The 21,623-nt window shown below is 42.1% G+C and overlaps 1 protein-coding gene across 1 annotated transcript in view; it reads left to right on the top strand.

Moving 5' to 3' along the window:
- Positions 1–3,582, top strand: part of LOC115464260 (THUMP domain-containing protein 2-like) — a 79,118-nt gene extending 75,536 nt beyond the window's left edge. Inside the window, exon 9 of the mRNA XM_030194660.1 lies at positions 3,206–3,582. Within this exon, the coding sequence (XP_030050520.1) occupies positions 3,206–3,582 (377 nt within the window). The remainder of the gene's footprint in view (positions 1–3,205) is intronic.
- Positions 3,583–21,623: the final 18,041 nt, after the last annotated feature.

Genomic DNA, 21,623 nt, shown 5'->3' with positions numbered 1-21,623 from the left:
GCGCTATGGCCTGGTGTAACTACAGACGTGTATATATTAGGGGTACCAATACCAGATTATGCTAGTATGCTGTAATGGAAGTCGTGCACTCGAGGTGCAGCTGTACAATAGACTGCTCCCACACATCCTTGGGGCACCTAAATGGAGACGTCCAATTGGTGATTGCCCCCGTAGAATACATCTTCTTTGGAGCAGCTGTAAATTTGTGCAAGCACATCTGTGCGTTGCTGGGGATCATTTTGAAGGACGTGAATTCGTTTGAAATGACAATGAAATGTATTAAAAACCTAATGCGGGATCTCATACCAATGTGCACTAGGGGGGGTGGGGCAGGAAAGGGATGAGGAAGGGGCAGGAAGCGTGCCTGACATTGAACACAAGTTGACATTAATGCTTGTAACTGCCAACATGGCAGATAATGAGGAGCAATTAGTTATATCATGTTATTTGTAACCCAAAATGACAGGAACAAAATTTCAGGCCTATAAATCCTGAGTTCTGTGGAACAAATAGAAGTGAATCGATTTCTCACACTTTCTAAAAGTACAAAGACCAGGGGACACTCAATGAAATTACATGGAAATACCTTTAAAACAAATAGCAGGGCATATTTTTTTCACTCAACGAACAGTTCAGCTCTGGAACTCGTGCTGGAGGTTTAAAAAAAAGGTTTGGATAAGTTCCTGGAGGAAAAGTCCATAGTTTGCTATTGAAACAGACCTGGGGAAGCCACTGTTTGCCCTGGGATTGGTAGCATGGAATGTTGCTACTATTTGGGTTTCTGCGAGGTACTTGTGACCTGGATTGGCCACTGTTGGAAACAGGATACTGGACTAAGTGGACCATTGGTCTGACCCAGTATGGCTCTTCTTATGTTCTTATGACCTCCTCTTGAACAGTAGGTTACACTATTGGTGACATTGTCCCTGAACTGGAATAAGACAAAACAAAAAGAATCACTTAAATGACACAGGAACTAAAATGAAGGAAACATTTTGGCCTGCACACCCTTACTCATTATAAAAGCCTATTTTATAAAGGCACATAGGAGCCTAAGCTGCCTTTGCAAAATAAAGATTGAATAGGTGCCTTTTTTGGAGTTTTCACTTAGGCCCCTGCTATAAATTAGCCCCATTACTCTAATAAGCCCTTTGACTAAGCGGCGGTAAGCATGTTCATACCGCAGGTAAAATATCTACCACAGGACATGCTCAAGCATCCCATGGTAGTTTTGAGATTGGTGTATGATATCCACATGCTAAAAAATAAAATTTATGTTTAGCTCTGGGACGGAGAGTTAGTGTGTTCTTGCTCATATCTGTTAGCTGCACAACTCATTTTCCGCCAGAGTCGCTATGCTCACATTAGCCCTCTCCTCAAGTCACTTCACTGGCTCCCTATCCGTTTCCACATTCAATTCAAACTTCTCTTGCTGACCTATAAGTGCATTCACTCTACCGCTCCCCAGTACCTCTCCACTCTTCCTTCTCCCTACGTCCCCCCTCGGGAACTACTACTACTTATCATTTCTATAGCACTACAAGATGTACGCAGCGCTGTACACTGGACATGAAGAGACAGTCCCTGCTCGACAGAGCTTACAGTCTAATTAGGACAGACAAACAGGACAAATAAGGGAATTACTAGGTGGGAATGATAAAACAGATATGGGTACTCCGTTCTGTGGATAAATCTCTCTTGTCTGTCCCCTTTTCCTCTACTGCTAATTCCAGACTCTGTTCCTTTATCTCGCTGCACCTCACGCCTGGAATAGACGTCCCGTGCCTGTACGTCTAGCCCCGTCTTTGGCCATTTTCAAATCCAGGCTAAAAGCCCATCTCTTTAACACTGTTTTTGACTCCTAACCACTATTCTATTGCCATGTACCCCTTTTATCCCCACTTCTTGAATTCCCTTACCTCTTAGTTGTTCTGTCTGTGTGCCTGTCCTACTTAGATTGTGAGCTCTTTGAGCAGGAACTGTCTTTTTCATGTATGGGGTACAGCGCTGCGTATGCCTTGTAGCGCTATAGAAATGATAAGTAGTAGTAGTAGCACAGCTACATTGCTGCACACTAACCAATTAGTGCAAGGTTAGTACGTGAGGCCTTACCGCCTACAAATAGGTGTTTGTAAGTGCTCACATGCTAATGGGAAAAAGTAGTGTATGGCCACTAATGCTGGAAATAGAAAAATCAGCCATTTTACCTCTGAGGTAATAATGGCCTTTAGCACACAGGAATGACCTGTGTAAGGACATGCTAAAGGCCACTTTTTTTCTGCAGCTTCATAAAAGGGCCCCTAAATGCATTCTTGCTTAAGATCTTAAATATTTGTTGAGAAAATCAAATTGCTAGTAGATAGGGAGAAGCCAGAGAAAGCCAGATCAGCTAATCTGTTGAGAGAAAGAAATATTCCGTTTTTTTTAGCTGTGTTGATTGTTATGACAAAAACAGCACCAGTTGCAAAAAAAAAAAAAAAAATTTAATAAATAGTTCAGTTAAAAGCAGATGATAAAAGCCAACATGACTATGTTTAACCTGTAGGCTGCATCTGGGATAAAAACTCTAAAACAATGCAAAAACAAAATGTAAAAATCATACATAAAAATGAAGAATTTCATAAGAATGACAACCATTGATAAATGAAATGAATCAATAAAGGAAGACAAATAAAACTGAAGATACACAAACAAGTAGAACATAACTACAATAAACAATAAACAAACATGATTTATCACAGCTTCAGTTACGTTCATATTTGGATTTATATTTGTCCATGTGAGATATCTTTTAAGAATGCAGTTTCTATTTGTTAGTGTTTCTTCATTTTTATTCATGTTGTTTTAGTTGTGTTACTTCACTTATTCACATCATTTATCAATGGTTATCATTTTTATTTATGAAGTTTCATTTTTATGTGTGATATATACATTATATTTTTATCTTTATTTTAACATTTTTACCCCTGATACAGCCTATGGGCAAAATATGACCATGCCAGCTTTTATCATCTGCTTTTCATTTAACTATTTACTGAAGTTTGATTTTGGGCACTTTCACACATTAATGCTGTTTTTGTCTTGCTTTCTCTACAGCATCTTGTCTGTATTATTAATTCTTGTGACACTGAGTGACTGTTTCATTCTTTAGGTTGCCTAATGATCTTAGTGATTATTATTTATGCTTTGCTTTCTTACTTTGCAGATACATTTGCAAGCAAAGTGGCAGCCACACAAGACCAATACGCAGATGCCTCGATAGGTAATGTCACTGGCAGCAACGCTGTGAATGTTTTCCTGGGGATTGGTGTGGCCTGGTCCATCGCTGCCATCTACCACGCGGCTCACGGAGAGGAATTCAATGTTCACCCTGGCACTCTAGCTTTCTCCGTTACTCTCTTTACCATTTTTGCTTTCATAAATGTGGGAGTGCTTCTCTACCGGCGGAGACCAGAAATTGGTGGTGAGTTGGGTGGGCCACGGACTGCCAAGCTTCTAACGACGGCCCTCTTTACACTCCTTTGGCTTCTGTACATTTTGTTCTCATCTCTGGAAGCCTATTGCCACATAAAGGGCTTCTAAAGAATGATCAGATATGGTGAATGTGTATGTGTGTGTATTTTATATGTAATGCACACATATAAAATATATAAATAATATATGTATAAGGACAAAAGGAGCAAGACATTTTCCATTTTCACTTCCCTGCTGATGGAATGCAACATCTGAAGCATTTCTGTCCCTAGGTAGGAGTAAGAATATGTGAGGTTATTACCCATGGACCATCATGTCGAACAAGGCATGGATGCAGGGCCATTTGACTACTTTTATTTTTGAAATGACTAGACTGAATGTTACATGGGCTTCTTTGATAAATGGGAAGACCCAAGATTAACGTGAAGGTTTTTATTATTATTATTATTATTTAACTGGGTGAGGGGAAAGGTCACAAAGTTCAAATCAGGTTGCAAGAATGGGGTATATTGTCAGAATTTTTAATGATGCAACCTTCTCCACACACCATTCTGTAGAAAGAACAGGAAAGGGAAGGGAAGGGGGCTAGTAGTGGAAGAGGAAGCTTAATAACACATGGGTCTGTTTAATTTCCAATAGGATGAAGCAACACATGGTCAGCTGGTCATGCTGTCACACCTCTTTCTTTAAAACTGGTAGAATGCCAGCTTGTTGAAAACCAGAACCACAAATAACATGCCCCTTCCTGGTTAGCTAGTCATCATTTCCTTTGCTGCAACCATCATCACCCACATTTCACAAGAGTAGTCTGTGGTCCGCCATATCTCCATTGCAGATATACAACAGAATCATATATTCAGCCTCCTTTTTGGCTTTGACAGTATTTTCTGTTGGTGCTCATGTCAATAGCCTTTGCAGTCTTGCGTTGGGGACCCATACAGTTTTGACTGGACATTGGCATTTTCATCATATTCATTACTGGGAATGTTGTCATGATATCTGTAGTACTGTGCACGAGTGAATGAAAAAGAAACCTACTTGTAAATGCTGTAGTGTAGTAAGATCTCACGTAGTATTGTTGATTGGCCATTGTTCTTTGCACTTGATTGTGTTGAGAAGCAATAAGTGGCATCTGGGCAGATGCGAGTGTTGGAATCACGGCCTGCTGAAGCAGTCACTGGGTAGAAAGCACTCTAAGGATGTCAATATACGAGATAATTTGATCATAGCAATGTGCTGAGGCATTTAATGCCCAACAAGATAAACTCATACTTGATTCTGGTTTGTCCCCACCAATCCCAGGGCACAGACCGTCGAAGTCTGCCCAGCACTGTCCTTGTTCTGCAGTCACTGAAGTTGTCATCGAAGGCCCACTTCAGCTCAGTCAAATCTGTCCAGCCACGATCAGGGCACAGACTGTAAAAGCCTGCCCAGCACTGGCTTTGCTTCTCAATTACTGGTATTGCCATCCAATCACCACTAAGCTTGTTTGGTTCCATGCCTTCCATACAGGATTCCTTTGTGTTTATCCCACACATTTTTGAATTCCGTTACTGTTTTCATCTCCATCACCTCCCAGTGGCTGCTGCAGAATCATCGAGCTTTTCCCCTCTGTCATGCATAATGTTTCAGATTTTTAAATTTTATCTTGAAATTAAAATGGCACTGGTAACAATGTGTCTCTGGATCACTCTTACCAAATTATCTGTTTTTTTATTAAGTGGCTGCTCTGTTGTTTCCAGCTCATAGGTGTGTATTGTGGTGCTTTAAAGTGCCTATCGGTTGGTTCCAAAACCTGATCCTGCAGGCACCCCAGCCAGTCAGGTTTTCAGGATATCCATAATGAATATTCATGAGAAGATTTACGTGCAGTGGAAGCAGTGCATGCAAATGTTTCTCGTGAATATTCATTGTGCATATCCTGAAAACCTGACTGGCTGGGGTGCCTCCAGGAACTGGTTTTGAAACCACTGGGTTAAGTGCTTAATGCAGATTCATATGTGGAGGGCAATTCTGTAAAAGAGGGGGTACATTTAAGTGCCTAGGGAGCCCATATTTGGAACCTATTCTGCAATGGAAAGTAGGCATCTACTTTCCTTTATAGACTACTACCGGTAGCATAACTGGATATAGACATGTAGGGCTAGATTCAAGAAATGGTGGCCAAAGTTAGATTCTGGAATGATCCATGCTAAGCTAATGTTCTGCAAAGGATGCCCTGCATGGGGCGTCCTTTATCGAATACTAGCTGAGCACACATTTCATGCCTAATTTTAGGCGCGAGCACTTATGCCAGCCAAAGGCTGTTGTAAATGCTGGCGCCCAACTGATAACACTTAGGTGCGCAAATGCAAGAATTTCTATAACCGCAGCTAAATCCTGGGAATGCCCCTGACCCACCCATGTCCCTCCCATGGACACACCCCCTTTGGTGTTGCAGCACTATGAAATTTAGGCATGCATGTAATAGAATAGGGCAGTGTTTCCCCAAGTATGGTCCTGGAGTACCCCTTGCCAGGGCCGCCGAGAGGGGGGCAGGGGGGACAAATTCCCTGGACCCGGGCCTCCAAGGGTTGCCCAGCCCAGGGGTCAGGCCACCGGCGCTGCAGTTCCCGGTCTCACCTGCCTGCCTCCTCAGCTCCAGGCCCCCTGCATTTGAAGCAGCAGTCACAGATTGCCTCTCTTTGGGCCTTCCCTCCCTGTGTCCCGCCCTCGCGGAAACTGGAAGTTACATCAGACGAGGGCGGTACACAGGGAGGGAAGGCCAGAAGAGAGGTGATCTGCGACTGCCACCTTGAATGCAGGGGGCCCGGAGCCGTGGAGGCAGGCAGGTGAGACCGCGGACTGCAGTGGCAGGGGGAGCGACGGAGCGGCAGCGGCAGGGGGAGTGATGGGGCGGAGGCGAGGCGGCCCTGCCCCTTGCAGTCGGGTTTTCAGGATATCCACAATTAATATGCATGAAAGAGATTTGCATATAATGGAGGCAATGCATACAAATCAAGTTCATGCATTATCCTGAAAACCTGACTGGCAAGGGGTACTCCAGGACCGGACATGGGAAACACTGGAATAGGGACATAAGGCAGATCCGTACATAACTCCTAATTACTGCCTATTAAGTGCTTTTAACTCCCGTAATTGCTTGTTAGAGCCTAATTGACTAATTAGTTTATGGGCAGCTCTGGGATCTGTGCCCAAATCTGAATGACCTGTACTGAATCCAGGGTTACTGTATATGAGCCTTATTCTATAAAGGTTATGCTCCTAAATTTACGCTCCTAAAATTTATACTCTGAAATTTATGTTCCTAAATTACGAGCGTAGTCTATTTTGGAGCATAAATTGTGCTCGTAATTTAGGAGCGTAAATTTAGGAGCATAACCTTTATACAATAAGGTCCTTTGTGTTTAGGCATAAGTACTTATGCCAGCCATAGAGCTGGTGTAAATGCTCACACCTAGATTCTGTCTAATATTCTGAACGTTACATGCCCGCCCAGACTCCACCCGTGTGAATGTGTAGCTGCAAAGTAAGAAGTAATTTTATAATGGGTTACATACTATAAACGTTAAATTACATGCTCACTGTGGTGATTTTTTAAGTAATACAAAGAAATAAAATAAAACATAGAAAGGAAAATAAGATGATACCTTTTTTATTGGACTAACAATGCATTTTTTGATTAGCTTTCAAAGGTAACCCTTCTTCTTCAGATTAGAAATGAGCAAATACCGACATACATCAAAATATATAAATGAAACACAAAAGCATTCCAACGACAGTCTCACAGGAAGAGGGAGAGCTGGGTGGATGAGAGACAGGGAGAGATGAATCGGTAATAAGAGGGTGACAAAACAGTATAATTTTGTGCTTTATAATAGGATAGAAAACCCAGGTTCTTTGTTAAGTCCTGTCTGATGGGTGTCAAAATATTTCATATTTTAGTAATTAATACTTGGACGTGGCTACGTATACACATAAATGACCCCTTAGGCATTGAAATAGTGTTGCATGCTTTGCCTGTGAAGCTGCACAGGACTGGAGTTTGGGCAAAGCGCAGTTAGAGCTGTTGAGTGAGAATTATGAAATACATCTTACATAGTTGACAAATATCCAGTGCATATTTTCTAGCGAAAAAGGTGCCGGTACTCAAATGCCAGGCCAGCCTTCAGGGGGTGGGGTGATCACTGAGGGACCCACCCCACAATAGCCAGGCCCCCTGCAACCGGTCACAGAATCTATGATAAGGCAGAATTGGTGTGTAGAGCCTGAGCTCCAAGTACCCCCTCAAAAAAAGCCCTGCAAATATCAGAGGAGACATTTATACCAGCTCTGGTGTAAATGTCTTCACCTGGCAATCTACCTGCTAGTATTTAGAAAGACAGGTAGGTGCCTTCTTGCCTTTATAAAATAGGCTTCATACTTGTGCCTTAAATGGCATTGTATCTAGTTACATCCTGATAAACCTACCCTCTAAGAGCCTAAAGTGCTCCGCTTATATACTGGCAAAATAGTTAATACTCTTTAAATCCTGTGTTGAAAAGTTAACATGGGATCTTACGCCAATGTTCACTAGGGGACAGGAGATGACACAAGTTGACATTAACGCATGCTGAGTGCTAACATGGCAGATAATGAGGAGCATTTATCTATAACTTCAAAGGTGTTGTTTCTAGGAGCCAACTTTTCAAAATGATTGTGGGTGCTAAATTCAGCACAAACTACCCCTCCCTGGACACAGTAAAGGAATTTACCCAAAATTGGGGGGGGGGGTGCTGAAGCACCCACTGCACCCACAGAGCTAGCTCCTATGACCATTACTGTGCAACCGCATGTGTTAATAGTAATATAGTAAATGACGGCAGATAAAGACCTGTACGGTCCATCCAGTCTGCCCAGCAAGATAAACTCATTTTACGTGGTATGCGATACTTTATACGTATACCCAAGTTTGATTTGTCCTTGCCAATCTCAAGGCACAGACCGTAGAAATCTTCATAGAAAGCAGCACTTTTCTTGTACTAGAAGTTCTGAAGCTAACGTGAAAGTCCCTTAAAATTCACACTCCAGCCCATCCATATCTGAGGGCTTATTGTCCCCACATGCCAGGAATGCATTCTACTCTACAGTTAGCGTGGAGATTTTGCAACTACCTGTTCATTTACTTTTGCAGTTAGCACGTGTTCACTGCAGAACCTTAACTTGGCTTAGGACTTAGGTCCCTAGATCACTCTTTCACACATGTATTTCGGAAGCAACAGTCAACGTGGTTTATGCTGGCAAACACCATGTGTACACAAAACAACAAAAAAAAAAACAAAAAGAGCGGGAGAAACCCAAAATAGACCAGACAGAAACCACAAAGAGTAAGAGCACCAAAAAGGTTTTATTGGGACCCTACACGATCTGTGTTTAGGCCAAAAAGGCCTTCCTCAGGGGTCTTCAAATTGACGTATACAGATGTTCCTCCAGGAATCACATGGAGTGAAAGGCATGAACGCTGGTGCTGTCCGAAATCGAGCATAGGCGTTAAAAACCCCCACACTGACTTTTTCAAACCCAGGGCATTTGGCAGTGTTCTTCCAGATGCCAACAGCCCCCTGCCACATGGTCAGTTCTGGTCATTTTTACTGCCATGAAGCGCCATTCTCCCTCCAGCACCAGCGATTCCATAGTCAGCCTTCTGCCAGCATGCGTCGTCGGGGCCTCTCCTCAGGCACGCGTCCCACCTTTGCGGAAAATAGGAAGTTGCACACTAGGCGGGACACGCCTGAGAAGAGGCCCCGACGACGCACGCTGGCAGAAGGCTGGCCATGGGAATCACTGGTGCTGGAGGGAGAACAATGCTTCAGCACAGTAAAAGTGAGCAGACCATGCGGACGGGGAGAGCAGGCAGAAGAGGCAGGAAAAGATTGGAGCCTCACTTGGGAGAGCTATGCCACTGGTTGGGTTGGGGTTAGTTAGGGTGGGCGGGCCTGGAGCAAATGTGGCTGGGCCTGGGCCCGTCCAGGCCCGCCCGTGGCTACGCCCTGCCATGCCTTAGTAAAAGAGCCCCTCATTTAGGAAAGTAATTGATTACTGATTACAGTTACCTGCTTAGAGTAACCAATTGCTTTTCCTATACTGATACCACATTCAAGAATGCTTATGGTAAAAGCCTTATGGTACATGAAGAGGTAAAATATCCATCTTATACACAACCCCAATGCTTATTTCAAGGAGGTTTGACCAACTCATGCTGACCACATACTCTGCCATTTGTCATGTCATGTTGTACAAGTTACTGCTCAAAAGTAATTAATTACAGTTACTGGGATAGTGAATACGTAGTTAACTGCTTTATTGATTACTGCAAGAAAATAATTAACTACAGTAACTTATGCTAGTAACTCAATGTCGCACAAGACTGCTGAAATTTCAGCAATCTGTAGGATTTGATCTGTCATGGAAGAAAAAGGATGATGCTCCTTCAAACCCATCCATCTCCTCCACCACCACCACTATTCTCACTTAAGAGCATAGTTATCAACATGTGCTTCCGTTAAGATGTGCTCATAGGTATAAAATAGGACAGGCAGCATTTCACACAGGATCATTCTGATAGTTCACACTACGCTTTAGTAAAAGAGCTCCCTATTTACTAATAATCTGGGTTAATTGTAAAATAACACATCTTAACAGGTAGCCCAGTTTGAAAATGTCCTCCGCTTAATGACATGCACACCTTCTGATTACAACAAAATGGACCTGATATTCAGAAGCAATTAAACAGCCAGGACAGGCTCCTGGCCATTTAAATCACTTGGATTTGAGCTAACCAGCAATATTCAGTGACGCGCAACTGGATAGCACGGCTGAATAATGCTGCTAAACAGCCAACCCCTAACCAGCGAGGTTAGGGGCAGGCCAGGGATGGAGAATTGGCAGAGCATGGCCTTAGCCAGTTAGCAGTGATATTCAGACCGCTATCCGACTGGATAAGTGCATAAAGTCCTAACTGTTTGCACTGAGTTCAACCGGGCACCTGTATAAATATCAGCCAGTGCCCAGTTACATTACATTGTTATTTATATTCCGCAAGTTACCCCAAATGGAGTTCACTGTGGATAATGGATTTAAAAAGCAGGCAGACCCTGTGAGCTAAAACACAATATCAGATATAAAAATCACTATTGTACCATTGCATGTGGAGAATCTACAAACTAGTTAAAATAGAAATTTCTTAAAGAGAAATATTTTCAAAGCTTTTCGAAAAGACAAAATAATTTTTTTATATTTCTCAACTGAAGAGGAATTGAGCTTCAGGTAGCTGGTGCTCGGTATAAAAGACTCAGCAAAAAAAGCACAAAAGAGCCTTCAAGAGTGGAACAATGCAAAGTCCTTTAATTCAATAAACCTGACGTGGGCCGTGTTTTGGCGCAAACTGTGACTGCCTCAGGGGTCTGACAAGTCCCAGCTGACGGGAGACCCGTCTTTTTTGCTTGAGAATTATGTATGTAAATGCGCATAAGGAATTTGAAGTGCAGATTTTGGAGTTAGATACTCGCTGCTAATTTGGGTCCTTCTTTTAAACTATCCAGGAAATCATCCTTAGAATAGGGTCCAAAATCACAAATCCATTTGTCCAAGATGGTAGTGAACCCAAAAGGTTTTTGAAAGCTATCATAATAGTGATCCACCAAGCCTTTATTGACTGTCATCATTAAAACTGGATTCCTCAAAATCAACCCATATGACCGAAACAAAGAATGAACATAGTGATGTAATTGTCTGTAGTCATACCAATCCCAAGGCAAGAGACCATAAGTCTGTTGGAGTGACTCAAAGGAAAGCATTTGTGGTTCAGGATGTATTTTGTTAAATTTCAATAAATGAAAATTTATAATATAAATGTCATATCATTCAGTAGCTCTGCATGTTATCTTAAGCACTAACATGATCATGCAGAGGAAGTGGGTGGTCTTCTTAAAGTTAGTTAGGTTCTCAGTGGTGGACTGACCTTTCTGAGCCTGTCCAGGAGTTATAGCCTTGTTCAGCTTCAAATAATTTGTCTTTATCCAATCAGCAATGAAAGAAAAACAATGAGAAATCTTTTGGTATACATCTTGCAATTTGCAGTCAACTTTAAACAGGACAGAGATATCATCTGCAGAGATGAAAACCTGATAGCCTGTTAATTCCAACTTTCTCCCAAGGGAAGCCATTGAACAATGTTGGAGATAGGGGGAGAACCTTGTGGCACTCCCGACAACGAAGACCACTTCTGAGAGAGAACGCCCTGCATCTTGACTTTATATGTTCTGCACAATAGAAACCCCCTAAACCAACCCAATACAGCACCAGATATTCCTATATCATCCATAAGTAATACCTCGTGATCAATGAGATCAAATGCGCTGGAAAAATCCAGTTGCATAAGAAGGGCCTGTTGTCCCTTACTCATAAATTATCTACATTGATCAAATTCAGCAATCAATAATGCCTCAGTACTATGAGCTGAACGAAAGTCATATTAAAACATATGCAGTATATCAAAACGCTCCAGATGATCTACCATTTAGTTTGTGGCCAAACCTTCCATTACTGTAACAAAGTAAGGAATGGATGCCACTGGCATATAATTAGTGGTACCACTTATTGATGCCTTTTGATTTTTCATGATAGGAATTAAAACACGCCCTGCATAGTCATAGTTAGGAGATTAGAAGCTTCCTGCCACTAGGGCTGGTGTTAGACATTAGGACCTAGGTCAGAAACTGGTGAGGGGGCCCAAATGCTGGCCTTCAGCCTATGCTTCCTTTAGTTTGAGGCAGGTTTGGAGCTCCCTATGGTATGGTATGGGGGCCCAGGGCAATTGTCCTGTTTGCCACCCCCTAATGCCTGCTACAGTTAACCCAACCAATGGGAACAGGTGAAGGATGGATTGGAGTGGCAGCTGTTTGAACTGTGGGGCGCATCCATAGCCATAAAGTCATGTACCCTGGTAAAAAGGCTATTTGAAGTTGTCCACCCTTTCTATGTATAAAGTATGCACTGATGGTTTCCTATTTAGCAAGCTTAAAATAAACATACATTATATGGCTAGCAGCTGAATTTTTTGGCTAAGCCTTGCTCTACCCCTTCATGTGCAGATAGTATCAGGCCATTCAGTGAGATTTGTTTGCAGAATACTATGGGACAAGTCTGTAACTTGGCATCTCCAGTTAGGCATGTTGATGCCATGTGTCAAACTGCATCTATGAATCAAGATGCCGAAATTACTAGCATAACCCTGGATTGGTGCATTTAAATTCAGGTTTAACCATTTATACCAGGTAGACCTACTGACAGACACAAGATGGACACCCACACCATGGACAGACCACCATAAAGCTTATGTCTCCCTCCACTGGTGAAAAATACACAGAAACACAGTCAACAAACATGAACGAACAACATACACCACGAGAGGAAAATAGACCCCACAACATTCTGGCACCAGGTCTACCAAAACGAATGGTCAACAAATACAGACACCATTCAATTCCTCCAAGAATGGGATGATATTTGTAAGACAACATTAGACACAATCGCCCCGATCCAAACCAGAACATCACACAGGAAAAAATCTAATCCATGGTTCACCGAAGAGCTGAAAGAACTCAAAACACAAGTCAGAAAACTAGAACGCGCATGGAACAAAAAGAAAGATGAACATACATTGAATGCCTGGAAATTACTTCGGAGGAAATACAATATACCATCAAACAGACTAAAAGACTACACTACAAAACAATGATTGGACCAAACTACAAAGACACACACAAACTCTTCTACCTAGTAAATAAATTGCTAGACACCACACCAGTTACAAATAACAGCAAAGATACACCAGGGGTTGACGACCTCGCGAAATACTTCAAGGAGATAATCATACAATTACGACTTAAAATACCCACCAGCCCTATTGAATACGCAACACTCCTAAACTGTCTAGACCCAGAAGACAGAATATATCCAGCAGACAGGATCTGGACCGAATTCGAATTACTGTCAGAGGACCTCATCTCTAAAACACTCAAAAGATTCGCCAAATCCCAATGCAAACTAGATATCTGCCCAAATAACCTTATGAAATCAGCTCCTCAACAATTCATAACAGACATAACGAACCACGTGAACTTCATGCTACAAAACGGACTTTTCCCAAAGGAAAAAGGTAAAATTCTACTCACCCCAACACCCAAAGACACAAAGAAAAACGCAAGCGAAATAACTAACTACAGACCAGTAGCATCTATATCACTAATAACCAAAATAACCGAAGGGATGGTAACCAAACAATTCACAAACTATCTCAACAAGTTCTCCATACTGCATGATGCCCAATCAGGATTCCGGTCAAATCACAGCACAGAAACAGTATTAATTACCCTAATGACCAAATTTAAACAAATGATTGCAACCGGCTCCAATATACTCCTCTTACAATTTGACATGTCAAGTGCCTTTGATATGGTTGACCACGGAATCCTATTACACATTCTTGAATACTTTGGCATCGGAGGCAATGTCCTAAACTGGTTCAAGGGGTTCTTAACCTTACGCTCATATCAGGTCACATCAAATTCAACTACGTCTGCTGCATGGACACCTGAGTGTGGAGTACCGCAGGGATCCCCCCCTCGCCAACTATTTTCAACCTAATGATGATCCCCTTGGCAAAACCTCTATCAAACCATAACCTTAACCCATACATATATGCCGATGATGTAACGATATATATTCCTTTCAAACAAGACATCAATGATATCTCCAATGAAATCAACCAAAGTCTACACATCATGAACACCTGGGCAGATGCATTCTGATTGAAACTGAACACAGAAAAAACTCAATGCCTCATACTTACCTCCCAATACAACACGAATAAACTCACCGCTATTAACACACCTAAACTAAATCTGCCAATCTCAGAAACTTTAAAAATCCTTAGAGTCACCATCGACCGCCACCTAACACTTGAGACTCACGCGAACAACACAACCAAAAAGATGTTCTACTCCATGTGGAAACTGAAAAGAATAAGACCATTCTTTCCAAGATCTGTCTTCTGCGACCTAGTGCAATCACTCGTACTCAGTCACTTGGACTACTGCAACTCACTATACGCAGGCTGCAAAGAACAAATACTGAGGAAACTTCAAACAGCCCAGAATACAGCAGCCAGACTCATCTTCGGAAAACCAAAATACGAAAGTGCAAAACCCTTACGTGAGAAACTACACTGGCTCCCACTCAAGGAACGCATCACTTTTAAAGTATGCACCTTAGTCCACAAAATCATTCACGGTGAAGCCCCTGCATACATGTCTGATTTAATAGACCTACCACCCAGAAACGCTAAAAGATCATCCTGAACTTTCCTCAATCTCCACTTCCCTAAGTGCAAAGGCATAAAATACAAAGTACTGCACGCATCAACCTTCTCTTATATGAGCACGCAATTCTGGAATACACTTCCACGCAACCTGAAACGATCTACGAACTAACCGACTTCCGCAAACTATTGAAGACTCATCTCTTTGAGAAAATCTACTGCAAGGATCAAAACACATGAAGTCCACACACACTAATAGAAACGCATCAATACACTTTCTTCTGAGTTCTCTTCCCCCATATTTTCACCACACTTAAAACTCCACCCACGGATAAAATTGTTATACCCTAATGTTCTCTTGCTATTGTTTTATCGTCTTATCAATTCCCTATTGTTACATTCCATTGTTCTATTCCCCATATGATATTTGACTTTGTCTTCCCATAACTCCTCACAATGTAACCCATAATCGTACTGCAACAAATTGTATTTCCATCATTTACATTGTATTGTAAGCCACACTGAGCCCGCAAACAGGTGGGAAAATGTGGAATACAAATGCAACAAATAAATAAATAAATAAATTATTGGGGCCCTAAGTGCATCATGCATATGTTGGAGATAGAACCATGCCCCTCCTGTGCTCCACCCACATGTACACCCCTTGCAGTTACATGTTCTAGCACTTACGTGCTATCTCATAGAATACCCTGTAATGCTTATACATGCATAAATGGCACTTTTCCTTCAATCTGTTCAAAATTCTGCTGCACGACTTATATTCCACCAGTGTCGCTATGCTCATAGTAGCCTTCTTCTCAAATCACTTCATTGGCTCCCTATCTGTTTCCACATACAGTTTTATTGACTTGCAAGTGCATTCACTCAGCAGCTCCTCAGCACCTCTCCACTCTTATCGCTCCCTATACTCCTCTCCACTCTGTTTGCTGTGTAAATTTCTCTTATCTGCATCCTTTTCCTCTACTGCTAACTCCAGACGCCGTGCCTTTTATCTTGCTGCACCATATGCCTGGATTAGACTTCCTGAGCCAGTATGTCATGCTCCATCTCTGGCCGTCTTCAAATCTAGGCTAAAAGTCCACCTTTTTTGAGGCTACTTTTAACTCACTTGTTCAGTACCCATGTTTTATCATTCCCACCTTAGTAATTCCCTTATTCCTTATTTGTCCTGTTTGTCTGTCCTAATTAGGTTGTAAGCTCTGTCAAGCAAAGAATGTCTCTTCATGTCCAGTGTACAGCGCTGCGTACGTCTACTAGCGCTATAGAAATAAGTAGTAGTAGTACTTATGCACAGAAGTGGTAGCATCTACACTATGTAACTCTCTTCCTACTGAATTCAGATTTTAACTTTTGTTCTCTAAATTTAAAACACTACTCAAAACCCATCTCTTCATTCAGACCTATCCTCAAGCCAATCAACCTTAAATTCTTATAAGGAGACCCCCTAGACAGTAAGGTAACATCACAGTCTATGTGTCCTCTTAGCACCCCCTCCTCTCTTTTTCTGGTGTAGATATTTTGGGGCCCTTTTACAAAGTGGTGGTAAGCCCAATGCGGGCTTACCGCACGCTAATCTGGAGCTGCCACCGGCCCAACAAGGGGAACTGGCGGTAGTTCCAGCCCCAGTGCACACCATATCCTGGTCTGGGTAAAATAGGGCTGTAATTTTTAGCATGGCACTAACCTGGTGGTAATCGGGTTATCGAGGGAGCCCTTACAACCACCTCAATGGGTGGCAGTTAAGTGCTCCCCCTCACATAGCCAAGCAGTAAGAGCAATCGTACCACATGGGCTTTTTGTCCCACTGCAGTAAACAATGGCCACAGCATGTGGCAAAAATGGTCCCAGCCACTAGCACAGGGCCCTTTTTACCACAGCTTGGTATAAGGACCCCTGAATGACTATTCTATATTTAGGATCTTGCCAGGTATTTGTGACCTGGATTGGCCACTGTTGGAAACAGGATGCTGGGCTTGATGGACCTTTGGTCTTTCCCAGTATGGCAGCACTTATGTACTTATATTTGGTGCCCAGATTTAGGTGCCCAAACTTGGGCATGCTTCCGAGATGTGTTCACATCTTAATTGGTTAAAGAGCAATAATTGGATGCTAACAACCAATTAATATTAATTGGTATCAATTAGGATTTTCACATGCGCATCTGGCTGCATGCTATTCTATAACACTGGATGCCCAAAAGTGGGTGTGACCATGGGAGGGGCATGGGCGAGTCAGGGGTGTTCCAAAATGTTACACACAGTGTTATAGAATAATGACTCTCTGCATCCAACTTGGGCACCAGGTTTCAGCAGGCATAAGTATGGTGCCCACAGCTGGGCGTGGAAACCAGCGCTAGGCACTATTCTATAAAGAGCATGCACCCCAATCTTTTCCATCACCCATTTTTTAGTTCCATTTGTAGAATTCCCACATCCCCTTAATTCTATAAAATAACCAAAAAATGTGCGTGCAAATTTGGGTGTATGTGCAATTTAATTGAATAATGAGCTAATTAGCACCAATAATTGGCTTTTTAACAAGTAATTATTGGCAGATTTAATTTACAAGTGATCTGAAAAAGGAGTCAATGAAATAGGAGGATCATGGGCGTAATAGAGGCATTCCTAAAATTAATGTGCATTGTTGTAGAATAACGGGGATAGTCATACATTTATACCACATTTCAGTTGGTGTAACTGGCTGCACCTCGTTAGGTGCGATTCCTGGGCGTAAGCGCTATTCTATAACAGGGGCGTAGCCAGCCTTCCGTGGGGGAGGGGGCCAGAGCCCAGGGGAGGGGGCACATTTTAGCCCTCCCCCCGGCGCCGCCCCCCCACCGCCGACATTGCCGCCCCCCCCTCCCGCCGCGAACCCGCCGCCGCCGCCGCAGCCTACCTTTACTTTTGCTGGCGGGGGATCCCACTCCCCGCCAGCCGACGTCTTCTCACTCCTTCCTGCTCTTCAATTTGTTTGCTGACGTCCTGCACGTTGTACGTGCAGGACGTCAGACTCAGAGAACAGAACTGTTCTCTGAGTCTGACGTCCTGCACGTACAATTACGTGCAGGACGTCAGCAAACAAATTGAAGAGCAGGAAGGAGTGAGAAGACGTCGGCTGGCGGGGAGTGGGATCCCCCGCCAGCAAAAGTAAAGGTAGGCGGCGGCGGGGGCGGGTTCGCCGGGAGGGGGGTCCTGGGGTGAATCTGCGGGGGCCCCGGCCCCCTCAGGCCCCACGTAGCTACGCCACCCTACCTAAATTTAAGCATGGCTTATAGAATAGCACTTTTTTTGGAGCCACATATATAGAATCTAGCCCTATGTTTTAATGCCCCACTTCATATTGTTTAATTAACAATTTGCAACCTTTTCTTTTACTATCTCTCCTTTTATTCCCCTATTGGTTTTAATGATTTTACAATTTTGAACCAAACAGCTGTTCTGATTTGCAGTATATTAAATAAAAATGAATTGTGTGCATGTGTAACTGCTCAGAACCTGTTATAAAATGGCCTTTTATCTTTATAAGTTCTGAAAATATACAAGAAAAACACAGACTGCTGGGGAACATATAACTGAATATCTGGCTTGAATGCTAGAAAAAGGATCCTTGCCTAACAAAGTAAATATCGCTCTGTCATAGTCATCAGCCTCTTGCTGACTGCCAAAGGTTCAATTGAAAATGCTTCTGTTTATGAAAACTGAGAACATTCTGTGTCTCTGCTTGCCAAAATGCAGATGTTCAGGGTAATGAAGGACTTATAACCCAGGTGCACATGTTTCTGTGTGCGTTAAGCATGTGAATGTTTAGAAAACTACATTTGCACAAGTACGTGAGCACTTAGGTGCATATATGCTAGTATGACGCCTTACGGGCAGGGCACGGCAATTCTATAATTGGGTGCGCAAAATTATGCACATTTTGCACGTGTAACTGGCACCTTAATTGGCACTTGCATGCACAGGTTTTCCTTCTGTAAAAAAAAAATATTTGTTTTAAGTCATTTTGGAAACTTTTCCTTTTTTGGGAGTCAGATTATGGAATTCACTTCCTTTGAAATTGAGATCCTTTCATTTCGGAAATTATTGAAGACTTATCTATTTGAGAAATGATTTTATTCTAATTTGTTTTGTGAGTTTAGTTTTTAATTTTGTTTTCATTTTATTATTTTATGATTAGTTTGGTCAAATGTTATTTTTTAATTGTAAATTCTTCCTTATTATTGGAGGTTTTTTTTCTTTTTATTTATTGTAATCAACTTTGAATCCTTTTTGGAATGATAGCGGAATATAAAACTCCAGTAGTATAGTATAGCAAGTGCACCACTCGCTATTTTATAAGGTAGGGGGTAAGTGCTGTGGCATGTGAGTGAGCATGGGCGGGCCATGGGCATCTCATCAAGCGAAGCACCATGCCATTAACCTGGCATAATTGGTCACACCTAACATTCTTCCTGCCAAAGCGGCTTTACGCTAGTATTTGAGAATGGCTTAGCCACACCCGGTAAAATTGGATCTTGGAATGCACCATTGTTTATTACAATAGCGCATACACCCGAGAATCATGCCTAACTTTAGGTGCATCTATTTGCACCAACTGAAACGTGGTGCAAATGTACGTACCTACATTACATGCAAATCTCCCCTTATTCTATAACAATGTGTGTTAATTTTAGGAACACCCCTATTGTGCCCATGGCCCTCCCATTTCCACACCCCCATTTTCAGATCCCATGTAAATTTTAGGCGCAGATCCTATGCCTAAATAGACCCACGTAAATACCAATTAAATCTAATTAGTGCCAATAATTGCTTGTTAAAATGCTAATTGTGTCAATTAGCTTGTTAATCTATTAAATTGCACACTCAAATTTGCAAGCACAATTTTTGGCAAATTTTATAGAATTAGGGTGTTTATGTGTTCATGTGGCCTCTGGGATATATATATATATGGACAAAGAGGTGCACAGAAACAAAACCCCTATTTTTGTATGAAACATACACTAGTGTTCTTGAAGGTTGAGGCACATGACATTACTTTCTAAAATATGTACATGTGCACCTGTATACAGAAGAAACAGAGATCCAACAGGGCCGTTGTTACCGCAGTCCCTGGCCAACCAACCTGGAAAGCAAAATCAAGAAAATTGAGAACCACTCGTAATAGGGGAGGTGTCAAAATAGGAATTCACGCTGTGGACAAAAATTGACAAAAATGCTTCCAACCCCCTTCATAGGATTTCCAAGTGTTCAAAGCCAGCAATGAATTCAATAAACTCTTCAAGGCAACCGAATAACATCTCAGAACTTCAAGGGCAATTCATTTATAGATGGTGCCAAAACTCATAACTGAAGCTACTGAAATCAAGAGAGAGAATCAGCAATTTCACTAGTGGCTCCAGGAATATGCTTTACAGTCAGTGATAAATTCAGCTACAATGATCACAGAACAATGACTTAAAGCAATGGACAGGAAGCCGATTGCCTATTAAGCGCTTCCACCACAACCATATTATCAGAACACCATACAACAATCTGATTAACTAAATGATCCCTCCATAGCACTAAGGCAACCAAAACCAGGAATAGTTAAAAAAAAAAGGCAATATTAGAACACCAACCCTTATCAGTCCATCTCTAAGGCCATTGTTCCACACACCATTCCCCTTGAAAGTATAAGCCAAATCCACTCTCACCTGACACATCCGAAAACAATTCCAAATCCCAATTAGAAACCCCCGATGCAGGTCAAATACAGATTCCATTAAAATCCCTCAAAAATGATAACTAAATGCACAAATCTTCTTTGACACATGAGGGAATATGAATAAACCGTCAAACATACCAAGTGTTGAGTAAAAACATGCCCTATGGGGATTTCCCATGCTGCAAAATTAAATAGCAGCAGGATTGAATTGGTGCAAGGGTTTGTTTTTGGGCATCACAAGCTACTGCAATAGCCTGAACCAACTTGTCCAGCTTTCCTTTTGGTAAGTGAGATTATATAGCCACAGAATTCAACTCGATCCCCCAAAAATTAGCCAGGAAGAGGGACCCTCTGATTTTTCAGCAGTCAAAGCACTCCCAACTCATCAACAGCACACTGAATTGCAGCTACTAACTCTTGACAAGCAGAAGATGCAATAGGTTCCTCAAACAAGAAATCATCAAATAATGGAAAATATTATCACAGCCTGCTACTTGCTGAGTCACCCACTCAAGAAAAGCAAGCACATGCTACAGAGCAGCCCATCGGCATGCAATAGTCCTTAATAATAGGCTCCATTGAATCAGAAACCCAAAAGATAAAAAGAACTAGGATAAATTGGCAAAAGACAGAAAACTGCTTCTATATCTGCTTTTGTCATCAAGGCCCCAAAACCTAGATATCGCACCAACTGATTTGCTTGATCAAAAGATGTATACTGGACCGAACAACATTCCTCTGGAATGAAATTATTCAAACTCTTACCCCATGGGAAGGATAAATTGTGAATCAAACAATACTGCCCAGGATCTTTCTTGGGCACCAACCCCAAGGGTGAAACCACCAAATGAGGCAAAGGAGGAGAGTCAAGCAGTCCAGCAAACCAGTCTAACTGAAGTTCTTTTTGAATCTTTTTCCGAACAATTCCTTTATATCGCGCTACCGAGGGAGCATTAAAGCACTGATGAGTCAAAAGTGGGCCATGAAAAGGGATAATAAAACCCAAGGCAAAACCATCCAACAAAAATTGTGCCACCTCCCTCTGAGGATACCCCAGTAACCAATT

The sequence above is a fragment of the Microcaecilia unicolor genome, chromosome 3 (assembly GCF_901765095.1).
Source record: "Microcaecilia unicolor chromosome 3, aMicUni1.1, whole genome shotgun sequence".
Classification (NCBI taxonomy): Eukaryota; Metazoa; Chordata; class Amphibia; order Gymnophiona; family Siphonopidae; genus Microcaecilia; species Microcaecilia unicolor.
Note: the sequence above shows the minus strand (reverse complement) of the source record. Positions and strands in the feature narration are given on the sequence as shown.